General features: G+C 33.8%; 4 protein-coding genes across 5 annotated transcripts; 3 read left to right on the top strand and 1 right to left on the bottom strand.

The window, feature by feature from the left end:
• Positions 1 to 1775: 1775 nt before the first annotated feature.
• On the top strand, positions 1776 to 2828 carry LOC149480233 (histone-lysine N-methyltransferase SETMAR-like). The gene has a single exon (XM_089706867.1). The coding sequence runs from the start codon at positions 1776 to 1778 to the stop codon at positions 2826 to 2828; it is 1053 nt and encodes a 350-aa protein (XP_089562993.1).
• A 1057-nt stretch (positions 2829 to 3885) lies between these two features.
• Positions 3886 to 6903, bottom strand: LOC149480232 (uridine diphosphate glucose pyrophosphatase NUDT14-like). 2 transcript variants are annotated; one of them, XM_089707015.1, is made up of 5 exons: positions 6748 to 6903; positions 6426 to 6629; positions 5963 to 6173; positions 5281 to 5357; positions 3886 to 4955 (listed from the first exon to the last, which is right to left on the bottom strand). In XM_089707015.1, the coding sequence occupies exons 2-5, from the start codon at positions 6613 to 6615 to the stop codon at positions 4798 to 4800; spliced, it is 636 nt and encodes a 211-aa protein (XP_089563141.1). In that variant the 5' UTR covers positions 6616 to 6629; positions 6748 to 6903; the 3' UTR covers positions 3886 to 4797. The 2 variants fall into 2 exon arrangements, with proteins under 2 accessions (XP_089563141.1, XP_089563142.1); XM_089707016.1 differs by having other exon boundaries at positions 6426 to 6624; positions 6748 to 6888.
• Positions 6904 to 8034: 1131 nt separating this feature from the next.
• Positions 8035 to 9809, top strand: barc (RRM1_TatSF1_like and RRM2_TatSF1_like domain-containing protein barc). Its single transcript, XM_089707014.1, has one exon. The coding sequence runs from the start codon at positions 8193 to 8195 to the stop codon at positions 9768 to 9770; it is 1578 nt and encodes a 525-aa protein (XP_089563140.1). The 5' UTR covers positions 8035 to 8192; the 3' UTR covers positions 9771 to 9809.
• A 1337-nt stretch (positions 9810 to 11146) lies between these two features.
• LOC149480230 (WD repeat-containing protein 20) lies at positions 11147 to 18358 on the top strand. The gene is made up of 4 exons (XM_089706291.1): positions 11147 to 11676; positions 15713 to 15895; positions 16269 to 16480; positions 16753 to 18358. Exons 1-4 carry the CDS (start codon positions 11401 to 11403, stop codon positions 17840 to 17842), a joined length of 1761 nt encoding a protein of 586 aa, XP_089562417.1. The 5' UTR covers positions 11147 to 11400; the 3' UTR covers positions 17843 to 18358.
• Positions 18359 to 19519: the final 1161 nt, after the last annotated feature.

Raw genomic sequence — 19519 nt, 5'->3', positions numbered from 1 at the left:
TAAACAAAACACATTTACATTATACATGCATTTGTGAAATATCATGAAATATGTTAAATATCAAATTATAATGCCTGAGAGAAATTAGTCAAAATTGCATGTACGTCTGGAAAAATAAGCACACTACAGAATAAAACCAACCAACTAAAAGTAATTACACAAAATGCTTGGCAAAGCCCTCGTAAATGTTTTTAAAATAATTGTTTATGAAACAAATCATAATAGGTATTACCATGTAGCAATCGTACAAGTGTGAAAACTAGAGGTTACTACGTTATTTTTTTATCGAGTCAATTTTAATATTTTATGTTATTGATCAAACAGAAACCTCGAAAATATCATCTAGTTTGATATGTATTTTATTTCTTAGATTTTTCTTGAATACACACGAAAGATAGAACGGCTTCTTTTGTGAATCAACTGTAATTATAAAAAATGAACTTTTTGCATATTTTAGAATACATAAATAAGATTTTGGTTGCATAGATGGCATGTAAGGGTGCTTATTTATCCACCCGAGATGTGCTATGCAACCATGCTGCGAAAATGTAATTTGTATGCTGTAAAATTATGACCTCTTTCAATAATACTAAGCTTTGTAGCGGTCAGCGGTGCGAGTAAGATGTGCTATGAAAATGCGCCGCCGCAAAGTAGCGCGTGGAAGATGCGCAGCTCGAGCTATATGATGCAGTCATCTGGTTTAAATCTGCTATTTGATCAAATGAGTTAGTGACATATCACACTAGCGGATTGCGAGCGGTTTCAAAGCGGAGCGGGTGCGCAACGAATACGTTGCGGTTGCGCAGCGAATTCGTTGCGGACGCGTGGCAGATGCGCAACGTTTACGTCGCAGTCATGTACACTCATTAACAAAATGGAATCCGTGCTGGTTGTTACTTATAACTTGTGATAGTATAATAATTATGAGATCATTATTTTTTACGAGTTTCATAACATGTTAATGTTTAGGGTATTGTTTTATCTATTAAATCTTGGTCGAAATGCAATCAGATAACTTAATTGCTCATTAAGAAAGTTCATTAGTGAAATAAATGTTAAAGCTCCTTAACTAAAACAGGGCTATCTTATTATTAGATAAATAGCAGTGAATAGAAAATTTTATCAAGCAACCAGCAACTCACTATCACTTTGCTCATAATTAGGTTCACAAAATCTCTTTATAACATACGTTGCTATGGGAGAGATTATACTGGTCAGTCGTTACATACTTTTGGAATGTATGGTACATTCTAAAAGTCCTAGTAATTCAATTTTATAGCACCTTTTTTTAACAACTCCAGTTGTTATTACATCTTTAGTTAACTGTTAAGTAAGTGCATTTCCACAGTACGGTTAAAAAATTGAGTGCTACAGAAACGATGGAAATATTGAATGGAAGTTAGGCAAGGCGGAAGGGCTGGCTTTTGTGCGAGAGTATACAAAATGACGCGTCCGCAACGAATTCGCTGCGCAACCGCGGCGTGTTCGTTGCGCGCCCGCAACGTATTCGTTGCGCACCCGCTCCGCTTTGAAACCGCTCGCAATCCGCTAGTGTGATATGTCACTTACGAGTAGCGCATTCATTGAATGTCAGCATTTAATACCTAGTTCACTCTAAAAGTTTTGCGTTACTGGCCACCCATAAATGTTTGAATTTCGAATGTTATTTTTTTTTAACATATGAAGTCTCATTAGTAGAAGAAAAAAAATTTTTGGCGGGAAGCGCTTGTCAATTGTTTTTTATCTCAAGTTGAAGTTCATTGTCCGTAGCAAAAATGGAACTTACACGAAAAGATTTTAGGGCGATGATTTTTTATGATTTTAAAAGTTCGCTTTCTCCACAAGATTGCACTGCTCGCCTTCAAAATGCTTTTGGGAGGGAAGCACCACATTTGAGCACTGTAAGGCGTTGGTATGCTGAATTTCATCGCGGCCGTGTTTCTCTCTATGATGAAATTCGTGAAGGTCGACCCACAACTGCGATCACGGAGGAAAATTTGGCTACCGTCAGACAACTAATTGAAGAAAATCGCCGTATCACTTATGAGGAGATTCGAGGACATTTGGGGATTGGTATGAGCCAAATTCGGAAAATTTTACAAGAACATTTAAAAGTTAGGAAGCTTTGTTGTCGGTGGATCCCTCACGAACTCACTCCAGAACAAAAACGGCATCGAGTAGATTGGTGTAAGGAAATGCTATTTAAGTACAATCACGGACGTTCTAATGCTGTGTATGACATCGTGACAGGAGATGAAACATGGATATATTGTTATTCTCCAGAAAGAAAGCAGCAATCTTCTGTATGGGTGTTTGAAAGTGACAGCAAACCAACAAAATTGAGGCAGGCGAGAAGCGTCGGCAAACAAATGATTGCGTTTTTTTTCTCCAAGACGGGTCCTGTCTGCACTATCCCACTTGAGCAACAAAAGACCGTTAATGCTGAGTGGTACACCACTATTTGTTTGCCCAATGTCTTTGAAAAAATAAGGGAAAAACGACCTAGATGTCGCATCTTGTTGCACCATGACAATGCTTCGGCGCACACCGCGAAGAAAACAAAGTCATTTTTGGCTTCTGAAAACATAGCGCTCGTGACCCATCCAGCACACAGTCCAGACCTAGCACCGTGCGATTTCTTTGTATTCCCAAAAATTAAAGATTTAATGAGAGGTTCGACATTTACGGGGCCAGAAGAGGCAGTGATTGCTTTCAAACATCATGTAGAAAACATACCATCGGACCAATGGTCCTCATGTTTCCAGAAATGGTTTGAACGAATGAAAAAGTGTTTAAAATGTAACGGAGAATACTTTGAAAAGCAGTAAATATAATATTATAAAAATAAATTGTTTTATTTATAAATTACGCAAAACTTTCAGAGTGGCCCACGTATCGACATTCAACAGATGGCGCTGCTCAATATTGCTCTAATTTATCCGTGTTTTGTATTCATAGATAAAAATAAAATGTTGTATAGGTAAACCAGAATCTGATGGCAATTAGGGAAATCAAAATTTAGAGTGTGCAACCCTAGGGAAAATGGACTGAACGATCTTGATACTGCTTATTTTTTATTTTGTCCTCGATATCATTAGTCACATTACATAAGTGGACAATACTGTACTTAATAATGAGATTTCCACTTAATATTATGTAGGTACATACTTACACATATTACTTTTATATAGGTAATACATATTATTATTTACACATACCTATATTTGTGTATTCATTATCATAATGCCATGTGAAAATATGGATGTAATGATTATGCAGATCAAAACTAGATTGCTTATAACTGTTTATAAATAAAATAAAAATATATTTTATTTAAACTATGTTTATTTTCGTACGTAACAGGTACACACATTAAAAAATTGACTTGGACAGCTTGGACTTGACGAATAGCCGTATTGGAAACTCCTGTAATAAGTTTTCATAAAATTATATTGTAATCAACAAACAATATTATAGTTACCTACTTATAATAATATGTTTAGTTTAAAGTATCAAAACGGGTAAGTCCAATTTACCAATAAAATCTTCAAAATTGAAAATTGTGATGTATTTGACCCTTATTCATCGAATATTTTTCTTTAAACATTATAAACAAAACCTCTTGTTTGTGATCGCAGCGGCTTTTTGGACATTTTCGAAGATTTTTTAGACAAAATCCTAAAAATTATTCATCAACTGCGAAGAAGACAAATAATTTGACAACCAATTTGATAGTTGTCAAATTAAGTTGCCACATGAAAATCTTTTATTTCTTAAATATAAATATGCCATCAGATTCTGGTAGACCTATATCTTTTGTTTGTATTATGAAATAGAAATAAAGGAAAACATGCAATAGGAAAAGAAAAATAATACAAAATGATATCCAATACAATCCCTTTTATTTATTTTCATCACAGTTTATGCTTCATGTAAAATAACATTTACCTTTGCTATACAACATAATCGACACCACATTTAAGTTTATATTTATATAAATAACACACAAACAGTTAATTTATTTAATTAAAATATCCAAAACGCTTCCAAATCTTACTTTGTCTTGCACTCTGAGCAAAATAGTCCATAGCTCCTGTGTGGTAAAGATTTAGATTATTACAACTTTAATGATTTAAAAGGTGGCTCATTCAAGGAATAATATTGTTGAGACCCAAATAAAAATGTAAAGATCAATTTTTAAAATATACATAATCATAGTATACTATAAAAAGTGGAATAATAATAGTCTATCTACTATACAATCTAAACAATGAATACAAAATACATACAATTTTTCTTTAAAACCATTTAAATGATTTATATTATACTGATGAAATAATAAACACATGATTGATTGTGCTGATACATAATATTAAATTTTCGATAACAATATTCTAAAATGTACTTGTCAAATATTTCAATTTAGATTAATAACTAATGAACTGCCTCAATATAAAATCTATTATAAACATATATATCAATACAAACTCATGTGAATGAGCAAAAATTGAAATACAGACCATAATTATCATCACCTAAGCAAAGTAACTAAAACATAGACAAAAAGGCGATATTTTTTATATCAAATATTATTGCTAAATAGTTAAAATTCGTAACATTAACATTTCTTGACCTTGCATTAGCACAAAATATACAATACAATTGATAAATAGTACAGAAAATTATTCAACATATTACATGGTTCTACTATAATCTGATCACTTAACAACTCAGGTTATTATACTCAAACATCACCAAATAACCATTCTCTACATATTAGATACTCCATAAATGTATTTACTTAGCGAAACTCGGTGCTTTATAATGCAAGAACCACATGAGTGCGAACAAGCAGCTCGGTGGGCTGGATATTGGTCCGGGAGACGTCACCATTTCTTCTATTTCCGGTATTGTTTTTTCAATCACTTCTATTATTTCGTCGTCTACTCCGCCACCTGAAAAAATTATAATTTAAAAATAAAATCCAAATATTTCGAGACTGTATTTATTCTATTACAACGGCTTCGCCCGTGCTACATATTTACGTTTTCTCTGCATAAGAACCATCCTCGTACTTCAAGGAATATAATAAAAAAAGAATTATCGAAATCGGTCCCGTTCACGCGTGATGCCGTGACCAACGAAAACGGGTTTCATTTTTATATACATACTTAGTCTGAGAGAAATTTATTCAAACACAAACTAAAAATTTACTAAAGAGAATCTCAGTAAAGTCAGACAACTTTTTAATTTATAATAATTATATTTAGTAAGAATTACCTTGCTCTGTCTTCATGTCATCAGTAACTTCACAATAGAAGAATGTTTGTAAGGAACCCTGAACACCTACACCAGATCTGTAAATAAAATAATTATATTTTGAAAAAAAAAAACAGTATGACCATTTTTTTCCATTCTTAAAAAAAATATAAGTGTTGCTATAAATTTAAATTTAAAATTTATACATAATTACCGTTAAATAAAATTAGCTGACCTTGCAATTAAAACAAATACATAGTTAAAATATCTAATAAAATTCAGATAACACTATCTTGTGGAAACCACTATATTGTCACATTATGTATGTGTGTTGATTGTGCGATAACAATTGTATTGCGTTGCATAACAAATAACAATGATTTTTATTGCCTTTCTTATAATTTTTGTCAACTCATATTAACTGGAATATTAACCTCCTCTCTCACATGTCTTACTCATATGGAGCCAATGTTGATGATTTTTGTGACATATTTATAACTAAGATGTTAATCTTCTATCTATTCCATTACAACAAATAATGCTTGAATGTCTAACAATGGTTACATAAGAAATAAAGAGCCAACAGCCTCAAATAAAAAAAATATTGACAGAACAGTTTTTGGTAATAAACTGACTACCAAATGAGGTATAAACCTGTTTGAAATAAAATCCTTCCACTGCAAGGGTTATTTTAAGAACTCACCTATAAGAGATAATTTTATGTAATTTATCTAAAGGCACATCATAACCACACTCCTCTAGCACCTCCTCCTTAGCAATCTGTTCAACTGGCTTATTCTTGTCTATGATTCCTGCGCACATCTCCAGAGCAATGCCCAAGGATGCTGGATACTTTTTGGTGTCTATTACTTTTGATTTCCGATCATCTGGGTGAATGCTGTTGTAATATATCGCTGAAAAAGTAATGAGAGTGGGATAGTCTTTACTTGAAACTTACACACTAGATCATTTTAATAGGATTTTTCTTTGTTTGTTATGATATCTCCTCATAATCTACTTGAATTGATTATGAAACTCATTTATTATTTTTATCCCAGTCCTGTCCAGGGGAACGGCATCAAGACTATTTAAAATACATTAAATACCTATAATGTTTAATTTAAAAATTGTTCTCTAGTGAAACATAGCCTTCAATTGAATGTTACCTGGTCGGAACTGCTTAACGAAGATCATAACCTTCCTAGTTATGTTAAAAACTACGATAGCAACGCTATCGTGAACCTCTAGCAGGTCCCAATTTTTTTCCTTCCCGTTTTGTGTGTAATTTAACCTAAATGGTTTTACGTATATAGATTCCGGAAGCGGGGAAATGTACACGTCCTTGACATCTTCCATTGTTGATAACTAACCTGCTTAGAACATTTAATTAGGTATTAGATAATGATAACTTCGGCTCATAAATTTAATGTAAATAATAAATGAAATCAAAAATGACATATAAAAGTATTATGTACAGCTTGTAACTACCTGTATAATTTATGAAATGAACTTAATATTTATCAAATTTTCATATAATTTAAATATGTATTGCTTTGTAGACGAATGTTACAAATTGTTCAGAAAGAATTTTGTTGAGTTTTCACTTTGGTTTTCATGTCGAAAAATCAGTCACTGTCAAGTGTCAAACGCAATCACCATAGATTATACACATATACACAGATACGCATTATACACAGATATAAGGCTGCGTATCCATCTGCAAGAAAACTTCCGCAAGAAATGTCCGACAGTCTGTCTGACAGTAGCTTGCAAGTCTACTTGCAGGTGGAAACGCGGAAAAGGCATGACGACAGTAACAATAAATTATCGTATTAGTGTTTTTAAGGGAAAATGTATGATAAATAAATTAAATATTGTGACTTAGAAATCTTAAAAACATTAAGATTAATGAGATTATCAATAAAATAAAACATTGAAATTCTGCAGTTCGCCATTTTGACTAAAACATGCGTGACGTCACGCTTAAGTAAATAACTCACGTCAGATGTGTTTTGTTGCTATGAATATTTTGAGAATACGCATTTTTATTTATTTTCTATTGTTTCACGTATGCTTTATCGACTCCGAACAGAAATATAATTGCGAATTCACGAATACATGGTTCGGGGTTCTCCGCGCCAACTTTATACAATCATTTCTTATTATTTCCTCGCTTGAAATAATTACTAACACATTTTTGAGCATTATTTTTTGTGGATTCACACTGCAATACTGCACACCACTTATAAACTTTGAAATTCGTTTCTATAACACATATTAAATAATTTTTTTTTTTATTTTCTTCGCAATGCGTACAAATAATTACGTATTTACTAAAGAGTGACGTCACGCCTACGCCATGAAACCTGCGAGCTGTTTTGGCACAGTTCATAAATATTTTTTGAAAAATTGCTTTTATCTTCGTTAAATTTAAGTATATTACCGAAATATAGGGTTTTTCTTGTATAGTAAACGTATACACACATTATGGAAGAGGATTTCAAAATCTTTCGTCATGCCTATTAGACTTGCAAGCTGCTGTCAGACACTGTCGGACATATTTCTTGCGGAAGTTTACTTGCAGATGGAAATGCGGCCTTATGTTGGAAAAATTACAAACTTTAAAAATACATATTTCTATTGATTTCGTATATTTGTAATTGTATAATTTATATTGTAATTTTTAATTCAAGCGCCCTTTTTACTTAATTTAAAGATACACGTCAATGTGACAATTTTTTATGAAGTGACGGCAGACGCCAATCCTGAATTCATTATTCAATTCTTAATTGTCAATTTTACTCAAGGCCAAGTAAATATGAAATGAAGCTGTTTCTATATGAAATTTAATATTATTTTGCTAGAATTATTAAATAATTATGACTATCATGAGCTTATTTATTAAACTGTTGTAATCATTGTTCTTAATAATTATGGCAAAACATGATAAAAGTCAAAAAACAGGATTTGTTATTAAGCTTACCTCCGAAACAGTACAGAAATTGTCCGAAGAAGAACAAAAGGCAAAAGTCGAATCTGCATCCACGAATACCAACAAGTCCAGTGAGTCTGAATCCACTAAATCGAAAAATAAAGATGAACTTAAGGTCGATAACTTGCTGTCAACAAAAGAGGTTATAAAAGATAATGATGATAAAAATAACCAAAAAGAATACAGTAATAACACAAGCAAGCCACCAAGCAGAGTGCCTGACCAGGAAACTAAAGAAGTCAGTAAAGACAATGAGTCTTGGGGTGACTATGCTCCATATGTAACATATGAAGGCGAAGAAGCCATTTATACAGATCCTTCTACACAACACAAATACACCTGGAACAAAACAACAAACTCTTGGGACCCGCAGGCAGGGAGTGAAGTTCCAGGTCGGGTCTATAGTTATGAAAATGATTTACATGTTTACACTGATCCAGATGGATCAAAGTCCTTCTGGGATGAAGACAAGAAAGCCTGGTTACCAAAAGTAGATGATGACTTCTTAGCATTTTATCAAATGTCATATGGTTTCATTGATAATACTAAAAAGGAGGAAACTGTAGATAAAAAGAAACCTGAAAAGAAACAAGATGCAGCTGCAGCTGCACAAAAGAGGAAAAATGAACCACAGTGGTTTGAACCATCTGAAGATAAAAACACAAAAGTATATGTATCAAATTTACCTTTAGACATGACTGAAGAAGAATTTGTTGACCACATGCAGAAGTGTGGGCTCGTTGAACGAGACCCGAGCACACAGAAAATGAAAGTCAAACTGTATATGGATAAAGAACAAAATTGCTTCAAAGGGGATGCTCTATGTACATATATTAAAGTTGAATCAGTTGACTTAGCACTAAAATTACTTGATGGCAGTGATTTTAAAGGAAACAAGATTAAAGTGGAAAAAGCACATTTTCAATTGAAAGGTGAGTATAATCCAGCTTTAAAACCTAAAAAGAAGAAAAAGAAAGAACTCGAAAAGATAAAGAAAATGCAGCAAAAGCTGTTTGATTGGCGACCAGAAAAATTTATTGGTGAGAGATCAAAACATGAGAGGGTTGTTATCGTTAAGAACTTGTTCCATCCAACAGATTTTGATAAGGAAGTTCAATTGATATTGGATTATCAACAAGATCTCAGGGAGGAGTGTGGGAAATGCGGTGATGTCCGGAAAGTAGTGATCTTTGATCGGCATCCTGAAGGTGTCGCACAGATCACCATGAAAGAACCAGAACAAGCAGATGCTGTTATCCAATTGATCAATGGAAGATGGTTTGGCAAGAGGCAGATAACTGCTGAAATATGGGATGGTAGAACAAAATACAGGATTGCTGAAACTGATGCAGATATCAGTAAGAGAATAGATAAGTGGGATAAATTCCTGGAAGATCATGAGGGTAAGGAGAAGAAAGAAAACTCCGAGGAAACAAAAGTTGAAGATGTGGAAATGAAAGAAAAGAGTAATACAAGTCCTGAACTGGAAACAAAAGTACAAGAAAGTATTGTAAAGTAATCTTGTGTTATGTTAAGAATAAAAGTTTTAAGCATTTTATAGTTGCAATTTCATTTACTTTTCCTACCTATTCCTGTTTGCTTTTTAATTTGATTTATGAGAGGTGAACATGTAGAATTTGTCTTTATAACTTGTTACTTTAATTCCAATAATATTACACAAAATATTAACCTTTATTTTAATTTTTAACTTTCAGGAGCTATTTTCTCGTCTGGCTCCACCTGGGTAGTCGGCAATAGCTTTTTTCTAGATTTTTCAAATTTTAATCCTTAATCGAAGCAGAGAGACAAATCTGATAATTGAAAATTAATAAGAGGTTTATCTAAGAACTAAACCAACTTTTTACAAATTTACTATTAAAAGCGTTGATTAAAATTATTCCCAGACAAGATAACCGCTTCCATGTCAGTTTTAAAGTTTAAATATAGGTAAACCAGAATCTGATGGCAATTAGGGAAATCAAAATTTTGAGTGTGCAACCCTAGGGAAAATGGACTAAACGATCTTGATACTGCTTATTTTTCATTTTGTCCTCAATATCATTAGTCACATTACATAAGTGGACAATACTGTACTTAATAATGAGATATCCACTTAATATTATGTAGGTACATACTTACATGTATAATATACATATTACTTTTATACAGGTAGTACATATTATTATTTACACATAACTACCTATATTTGTATATTCATTATCATTATGCCATGTGAAAATATGGATGTAATGATATTGCAGATCAAAACTAGATTGCTTATAATTTTTTATAAAATAAAATAAAAATAAAATAAAACTATGTTTATTTTCGTAAGTATTAACAGAAACACACATTATAAAATTGACTTGGACAGCTTGGACTTGACGAATAGCCGTATTGGAAAATCCTGTAATAAGTTTTCATAAAATTATAATATTGTAAACAACAAACAATATTATAGTTACCTACATATAATATTTTTAATTTAAAGTATCAAAACGGGTAAGTCCAATTTACCAATAAAATATTCAAAATTAAAAATTGTGATGTGTTTGACCCTTCTTCATCGAATGTTTTTCTATACACATTATAAACAACACCTCTTGCTTGTGATCGCACCGGCTTTTACGACATTTTCGAAGATTTTTTAGACAAAATCCTAAAAACTATTCATCAATTGCAAAGAAGACAAATAATTTGACAACCAATTTGATAGTTGTCAAATAAAGTTGCCACATGAAAATCTTTTATTTCTTAAATATAAATATGCCATCAGATTCTGGTAGACCTATATAAAAATTACAAAACATAACAAATTCCTCGGATTCCATGGCAATAAAAAATCGTAAGATAAAAGATTTTGAACCATAAACAATGAGCCGTCATCCGATCGGGCCGTCATGTCGATTGTCGTCTGACATCTGACTTTTATGTTAAACAAGAAATATTTAATCTGATTCCAATCTTAATAATTAAAACATACAATAACTGGTTTAAAAATCTTATGCTCGATGAGCCAATTGGAACATGTGTTTATAAGCTATGGAAGTTTTGCATAGGCAGTCAGATTCGCGTGCGGGTTGAGGTGTCAACTGATCATAATCGAGCTTACCAGGCGGTCTCGATGAATAATAACAGGATATGATAACATGGCCGTGCAATCTGACTCCGGCGGGAAGGACGACGTGAAGACACAGTTCGTGACGCGGGAGGGGACGTACCGGTTGATGACACTGTCGGAGTACTCGAGGCCTAACCGTGTTGGTTATACTAGTGGTTCGGGGTCGTCTCATGTGCGCGTGTCACTGGTGTCTCTCCCGCCGGGGGGCGGAGCGCCCGGCTCGGACGGTCCGACCTCCGAGGATAGGATATGTTTTAACCATGGAAAGGAGTTGTATGTTTATGTATACAGAGGAGTTAAAAAGGTATGTATTATGTTTTATATCTTATTGAATTATTATTCATCATAAACACTACATAATAGGAATTCAAAATATTAATTACAAAAGTGCAGTAACATGCATATAATAATCAAAATTGTTATGCAATATTCAAAATATGTGTATATTGCCTGTACATATTGAATGTTTTTGAGTATAAGAAATTCTTACATCAGAAAGTATCATACAAATTCTTTTATCATTCTTCAATTAAATTATTATGTGATTTACTACAATTAGCATAGCATTATAACTCAGGCCCCGGAACCACAGACACAATAGAAAATCTATTGTGTCTGGGACCGATCGGGCCGCTTGGCGCTCATATATATAGTACTTCATCCTAAATAAAGTTTCTAAGTATTAAGTCATACATTAAAGTATTACAAGAAAGTACTTGAATGATATCTGGATACTTGATTAGAGTGTGGTTTGATGAGACAATCTAATTATCTAATTGGATATAAATAGTTTACACAAAACATCATGTTTCCTTTATTAATACACAAGTCAGCTATTTTTAAAATTAATCTTTTATTCTTATAGTCGAGGAGCTTGTCAAGCTTTTTTATACACACAGAATGGCTCATCTATACTTATATTATAAAGCTGAAGAGTTTGTTTGTATGTTTGAACGCGCAAATCTCAGGAACTAGTGGTCGGATTTGAAAAATTATTTCGGTGTTAGATAGCTCATTTATCGAGGAAGGCTATAATTAAGTAAAAAGAAAATGCTATTTCTGTATTCCTTAAGTTTTACAATTTCTGGGCACTTATTACATGCATACATTTGATTATTTCTGTCCACATAAAAGTGCATCATCAAATGTATGAAAGTGCAAAAATGTACAAAATATTAGCTTTATTACAGAATTCTATTGGGTTATACATTTTTTTTTACTTAGCGGATAAATTTTATAACCCAACAAACAATTTGCGAACATACAATATTCTAATTAGATAATTATTGTTACTATATGATTTGAACTTGATAAGAACATTCAATTGATTTACATTATTGTACCATTTTATATAAAACAAAGGTCAATTACAAAGTATTGCACATAATTAATTATAGAGGGAATAGAAATATAAACTATTAGAACTTAAGCTGCAGTAGCAGTTGGAATAAATTAGATTAAAATCCTTCATAATCTTATTTCCATCTGAGATAACTTGAGCGTACATAATAATATTTCCTTTATTATATAATTACTGAGATTCATTCATTACTAGGTCTTGCCTATAAAAGTGTTTACACATACACATGTCTCTTGTATGAAGCCTGAATACTTGTTTAAGTATCCAGAAGTTGGTTAAAAGTAGCCTATGTCACTCAGCTATTTGTTTAATATTTTCATATGTAACATATTTGCTTTAAAGCCGATTTTTCAATCCTTGGTTAAAATCCATCCGTCCAATAAAGTATTACACGAACATATTGAAATGTCACCTGGAAACTGTCAAATACGGACCATTACAATACATTTTTGAAATGGTAGTTTAATACGTTATTCGATGAATAAGTTTTAACCAAGGATTGAAAAATCAGCACTTAGAGCATAATTTTATTAACATGAGAACATCAACCTTAAACAATTTACTAATTTGACTTGAAAGTACAGAACATAGTTCATTGAATGAGTCCCTCCAAGGGGGGTCTAGAGTGCGTGAGTTAGTAACGTAAGATGTTTCTTCGGAAACATGTCAAGTGTCCCTAGGTAATAAACATACTAAAACCCCGGGACACTAGGAGGAGCCCCGGAGTGGGGGGAGGGGGGAAAAGGTCCATTTTTTTCATTTTTCGCTTAAATCTCAAAAGCGGTACATGTTAGAGAAAATCTTTCAAGGAAAAGTTGAAAGGCCATAAAATTATCTACAAGTTGTACCTAGATCATTTTTTTCTATTCGCAGCCGTTTTCGAGCTACATCCCATGAAATGTGAAAAATTCGAAAGCTTTTTATTTTACCTAACTACTCTAATAAATTCAATACCTCCTAAACGCCTCCATAGTGGAATCTGTTTTTTTATCAATGATAGACCTAATTATGAGCAATCTATCTGAACCGGTATCAAGTTGCACTTTTGAGTTTTTTGGAAGAAAAAAATAAAAAGATCAAGTTCAGTAACTCAAACTACCCTAATATTATAATATTTTGACAATCGATTCCTCCTAAAGGCTTCTATGGAGTAATGTGTTTATTTTACCAATTATAGACCAAATTAAGAGCAATCTATCAGTACCAGTCACAAGTTGCACATTTGAGTTTTTTGGAAGAAAAAAAATAAAAAGTTCTACTATCGTAACTACCCTAATAAAATTCAATTCCCCGTAAAGGCCTCCGTGGTGGAATCTGGTATTTTTATCAATGATAGACCTAATTATGAGCAATCTATCTGTACCGGTCACAAGTTGCACTTTTGAGTTTTTTGGAAGAAAAAAATAAAAAGATCAAGTTCAGTAACTCAAACTGCCCTAATAATATAATATTTTGACAATCGATTCCTCCTAAAGGCTTCCATGGAGGAATGTTTTTATTTTACCAATCATAGACCTAATTAAGAGCAATCTATCAGTACCGGTCACAAGTTGCACATTTGAGTTTTTTGGAAGAAAAAAAATAAAAAGTTCAAGTATCGTAACTACCCTAATAAAATTCAATTCCCCGTAAAGGCCTCCGTGGTGGAATCTGGTATTTTTATCAATGATAGACCTTATTATGAGCAATCCATCTGTACCGGTCACAAGTTGCACTTTTGAGTTTTTTGGAAGAAAAAAATAAAAAGATCAAGTTCAGTAACTCAAACTACCCTAATATAATATTTTGACAATCGATTCCTCCTAAAGGCTTCCATGGAGGAATGTGTTTATTTTACCAATTACAGACCTAATTAAGAGCAATCTATCAATACCGGTCACAAGTTGCACATTTGAGTTTTTTGGAAGAAAAAAATAAAAAGATCAAGTTCAGTAACTCAAACTACCCTAATATAATATTTTGACAATCGATTTCTCCTAAAGGCTTCTATGGAGGAATGTGTTTATTTTACCAATTATAGACCTAATTAAGAGCAATCTATCAGTACCGGTCACAAGTTGCACATTTGAGTTTTTTGGAAGAAAAAAAATAAAAAGTTCAAGTATCGTAACTACCCTAATAAAATTCAATTCCCCGTAAAGGCCTCCGTGGTGGAATCTAGTATTTTTATCAATGATAGACCTAATTATGAGCAATATATCTGTACCGGTCACAAGTTGCACTTTTGAGTTTTATGGAAGAAAAAATAAAAAGATCAAGTTCAGTAACTCAAACTACCCTAATATAATATTTTGACAATCGATTCCTCCTAAAGGCTTCCATGGAGGAATGTGTTTATTTTACCAATTATAGACCTAATTAAGAGCAATCTATCAGTACCGGTCACAAGTTGCACATTTGAGTTTTTTTGGAAGAAAGAAATATTTTTTGATCGTATGGGGAAATTGTTTGAGTCAAAATTATTTTTTACTGCGTGTAACTCAGAAACGGTAGGATATAGGAAAAAATGATTTAGGTACAACTTGTAGATAATTTTATGGCCTTTCAACTTTTCCTTGAAAGTTTTTCTCTAACATGTACCGTTTTTGAGATTTAAGCGAAAAATGAAAAAAATGGACCTTTTCCCCCCTCCTCCCACTCCGGGGCTCTTCCTAGTGTCCCGGGGTTTTAGTATGTTTATTACCTAGGAACTCTTGACATGTTTCCGAAGAAACATCTTACGTTACTAACTCACGCACTCTAGAACTTTTTATTCAATGGACTAACAAATCTATAAAAGTTATATGAATGAATTTTTCTAAGACAGGACCAAAATATACATAATTTGTCTATGAAACTGTTTATTTATATAACTACTTCATGTCTATTTGAAGTGTTTGTTTTTATGTAAGTAACAAATTTAACCCAAAACCGTTTTAGTTCTTAAAATAATAAAAATACTTGCACAAGCATTACCTTAACTTATCATATATATTTTCAGGCAGCTGATCTCACAAAACCGGTGGACAAGAAGATGTACAAGGGAACAAATCCGACGTGTCACGACTTCAATACAGTCACGATGACAGCGGACAGTGTCTCGTTAGTCATAGGGTTTTCTACCGGCCAAATACAACTAATAGATCCTATTAAGAAAGAATTAAGTAAATTGTATAATGAAGAGGTGAGTTTACTTTCAATTGTTTTATTTTTGACAATTAAAATAAGCAATAGGTGCAACAGTTGTGTGGATGTACAGTAGATCTAGAGAGAACTTTTTGCTCATCTTTTGATACTTATACAAAGTCTTCTGGAATTACCATTAATAAAAACAGATGGAATAGAAATTAACAAGAAAGAAACTACATATATGAAAATGAGTTAACATGCACTTAACAAGTTTTTTTATTATTTGATGTACTTATGTTTTCTATCGAATTTAATGTGTCAATAATCAATATTCAACAACATCAAAAGAATATTTTTTTTAATAACACCTACCTCTGTAATTCAAACCTCCCAAACGTTTCGTTATTATATGCATTGTATAACTGCAGAGGCTGATAGACAAGACGCGCGTCACTTGCATCAAGTGGGTGCCGGGCTCGAGCAACCTGTTCATAGCGGCGCACGCGTCGGGCCAGCTGTACGTGTACAACGAGGAGCTCGCGTGCGGCTCCGCGGCGCCGCACTACCAGCTGTTCAAGGGCGGGGACGGCTACTCGATACACACCTGCCGGACTAAGAGCACTAGGAACCCTTTGTATAGGTGGGTAATGGGTTTGGATAGTTGTTTCGGCAATTTACTCACAAATTTAAAATTCACACAATCATTTGCATTGAAATATTGTTCGGTTTATGTTTGTTTTACCTACAAAATACCGTTTGATTAAAAAGTCTGCATGAGGGAATAAATGTTTTAGTTTTTCAAACAACTCATTTAACATATTTTAAGCCAGACAGCCTACTTTTACAGATTTTTTGTTTATTTGAAATGACCAAAAAATTATTTACATAAACAATACCTTTTTTTGTTTTCAGGTGGGTTATAGGAGCAGAAGGCAGCTGTATAAATGAATTTGCATTTTCACCGTGCGGGGCGAACTTAGCCGTTGTGTCCCAAGACGGTTTCCTACGAGTATTTCACTACGACACTATGGAGCTGATAGGCCGAGCAAGGTCATATTTCGGCGGGTTCCTCTGTGTGTGCTGGTCGCCAGACGGAAAGTACGTCGTGGTCGGCGGAGAAGACGACCTGGTGACCGTCTGGTCGTTCAGCGAACGGAGGGTCGTGGCTCGGGGCCAAGGGCACAGGTCCTGGGTCTCCGTAGTCGCCTTCGACCCCTACATAGTCAGCTTCACCGACCCAGAAACGGAAGAAACCCATGAAGACAAAAGTGAAAGTGTTCAGTGTTATAGACTAGGCAGTGTTTCACAGGACACGCAGTTATGCTTATGGGACTTAACGGAGGATGTATTACGGCCCCCGGTCAGAACGCGAGCGTCTACCCACTTATCCCCCAATAGTCAGAATTTCTCCCCTAACGGAGTTCCTGGAACGAAAATACCGGCAAAGTGTGCAAAGAGCAACAAAATTGGTCACAAACATGCAGAGCTCAGTGGATCAAACGCGGCGGGTGAACCGTCGGGCGCTAAACCGGCCAAATCTAAAGCGAATAACGTGTCAACGTTGAATATAAGCGTAGGAAAAGCTAAAGAAGAATCGTCCGGTTCTCTAGGAGTTAACTTTACACAAAGACTGGCTGCGTTATCATTCGGTGAGCGGCGATCGGATCACAGAAGGAATTTCAGTTTAACGAAACCCACCGACAAATCTTCAGCGTCGAACACGGTCGCATTGAGAGGCAAGTCGGCGGGAGCGCAGTCGAACGACAGCTACGACCCTTTAAAGTTGATAGGGACACCTTCATGTCCGAGATTTGACGAGTGTCCAGTGTTAGAACCGCTGGTATGCAAGAAGATAGCGCATGAGCGGTTAACGGCGCTTTTGTTCCGAGCGGAGTACTTCATTACGGCGTGCGCGGACGGGTGTGTGAACACGTGGTCGCGGCCCACGCGGACCCACAACGGAGACGCGAGACGACGCGACCGCATAGAACTGGTCGACTAGCGGGACCTGGGGCACCTCTACCAGTTGTACTACTGCATATATCGCAAGACTTTTAGGGAATTCGTCCTGTATTAGTATGGATCGAGTTTCTATTGCTGATATCGTCCTCTGTTAATAAGAAAAAATTTTATGCATTTATCTAGTTATGCAAGTCCTCTTTTTAAATATAAATAATTTCTTTTTTTAAGTATCCTTTAACACTGCTTCATAATTATTGATAGATGACGATACAGCAATAGAATTGAAGCTTTATATTGAGTAGTGCATACTGGTATGGCCTAAGGGGGGTAAATAATTCCATAGTAGACAGATTGGTTTGAATGTTGTGCAAGTTTAGTGATGTGATGCTATCCAAAATGTTTTGAAGGCTTTTATTGACTTTTTTTATAACTCACCTAGCTGTTACTGTAAATATTAATATTAAGAGAATATTAATTACCTTTCATAAGCATTGCTTTCTTGTGTAAATCATCTTGATCACCAGATTGCCCAGATTTTACTTTTCTGAGAATTTAGTACTATCAATTTAGAATAAAATAAGGTGTCTCAAAAATTATTTGGTTAAATTGTCTGATTTTATCATCATACTGAAAGAAAATAGTCCCTTCCTCCTCCCTATATGATTTAGACTCAAACAGAATTGCATTTAATAATAAAATCCGTTAAAACAGTTTGGATAGCAACGAAAGGTGTGTCAATGTTAAGGTTATACGAAGGCAAGTTAGATAGCAATAGTATGAGATTGTACTGTATAAACTATAAACTATTGTATATTGTTGTTAGGCTCATCTCGGCTCCTGTACATATAGTGTATCGAGCAATCCAAGATTGCCAGTCGAGTGGTCTATACAAAATTTAAAGAAACCCTTAGTTAGAAAAGACAGGTTAAAATTTGTATAGAAATGCACGGCCATAGCACTCTTGTGTTTTATTATTATCGTGAAATTATTTATTTTAATCGATTATATTATTGTTGTATCGACAAATGTGTGACTCGCGGTTTTGTATCCGTTAAGCGAGTGTTGTTATTTCATTTACTTTGGTAGGTAGACTGATTGAACGGTTAACTTCGATGTCTATGACTGATGACTAGCAAATCTATCCTTGTTTTAGTTAATTGGTTATAAGTAATTACTGATAAATTCAATAATTTCAATATGTACAATTAAATCATTACACTAATAATGTGTTTCACTTTTACCCTTACCATCTTAGATAGGAAGGCCGACAATCGTAAAAAAGATAAGTACTTATTTTCAAATAAGATCTTTTTATCATGACTCTCACTGGAACAATTCTTTTAGGGGCGGGGGTGAAAGCTAAAATGTTAGAACCTAAGAGAAATACATCGTAAGTATAATAATTAATAAATAATATAAGAGTAGTACCTACCATAGATATTTCAAGAGGATATTAATTATTAGATGTGATAGTAGTTCGAATGTTATAAAACTTACCGGTCAAAAGTTACGTTTTGCTCTCCTTTAATAAGTTCTCCAGCCCCTTTCCGACCACTGCTCCTACTATGTACTGCTAAACTTTCATGCTGTTGAAATGAATCTAACTTTTTATATCGAATTTTATTTTAATAGATGCCTTAGATACCTAGACCAACTACTAGGTTTTTATATTACACTCCACGCCATCTATCAATTAATTACCATCTGATGAAAATTT

This window comes from Colias philodice, chromosome 18 (genome assembly GCF_061535455.1).
Source record: "Colias philodice isolate Cphi_HAF_F1 chromosome 18, ilColPhil1 Martin Lab GWU primary, whole genome shotgun sequence".
Classification (NCBI taxonomy): Eukaryota; Metazoa; Arthropoda; class Insecta; order Lepidoptera; family Pieridae; genus Colias; species Colias philodice.
This window is presented reverse-complemented; position numbering and strand designations above follow the sequence as displayed.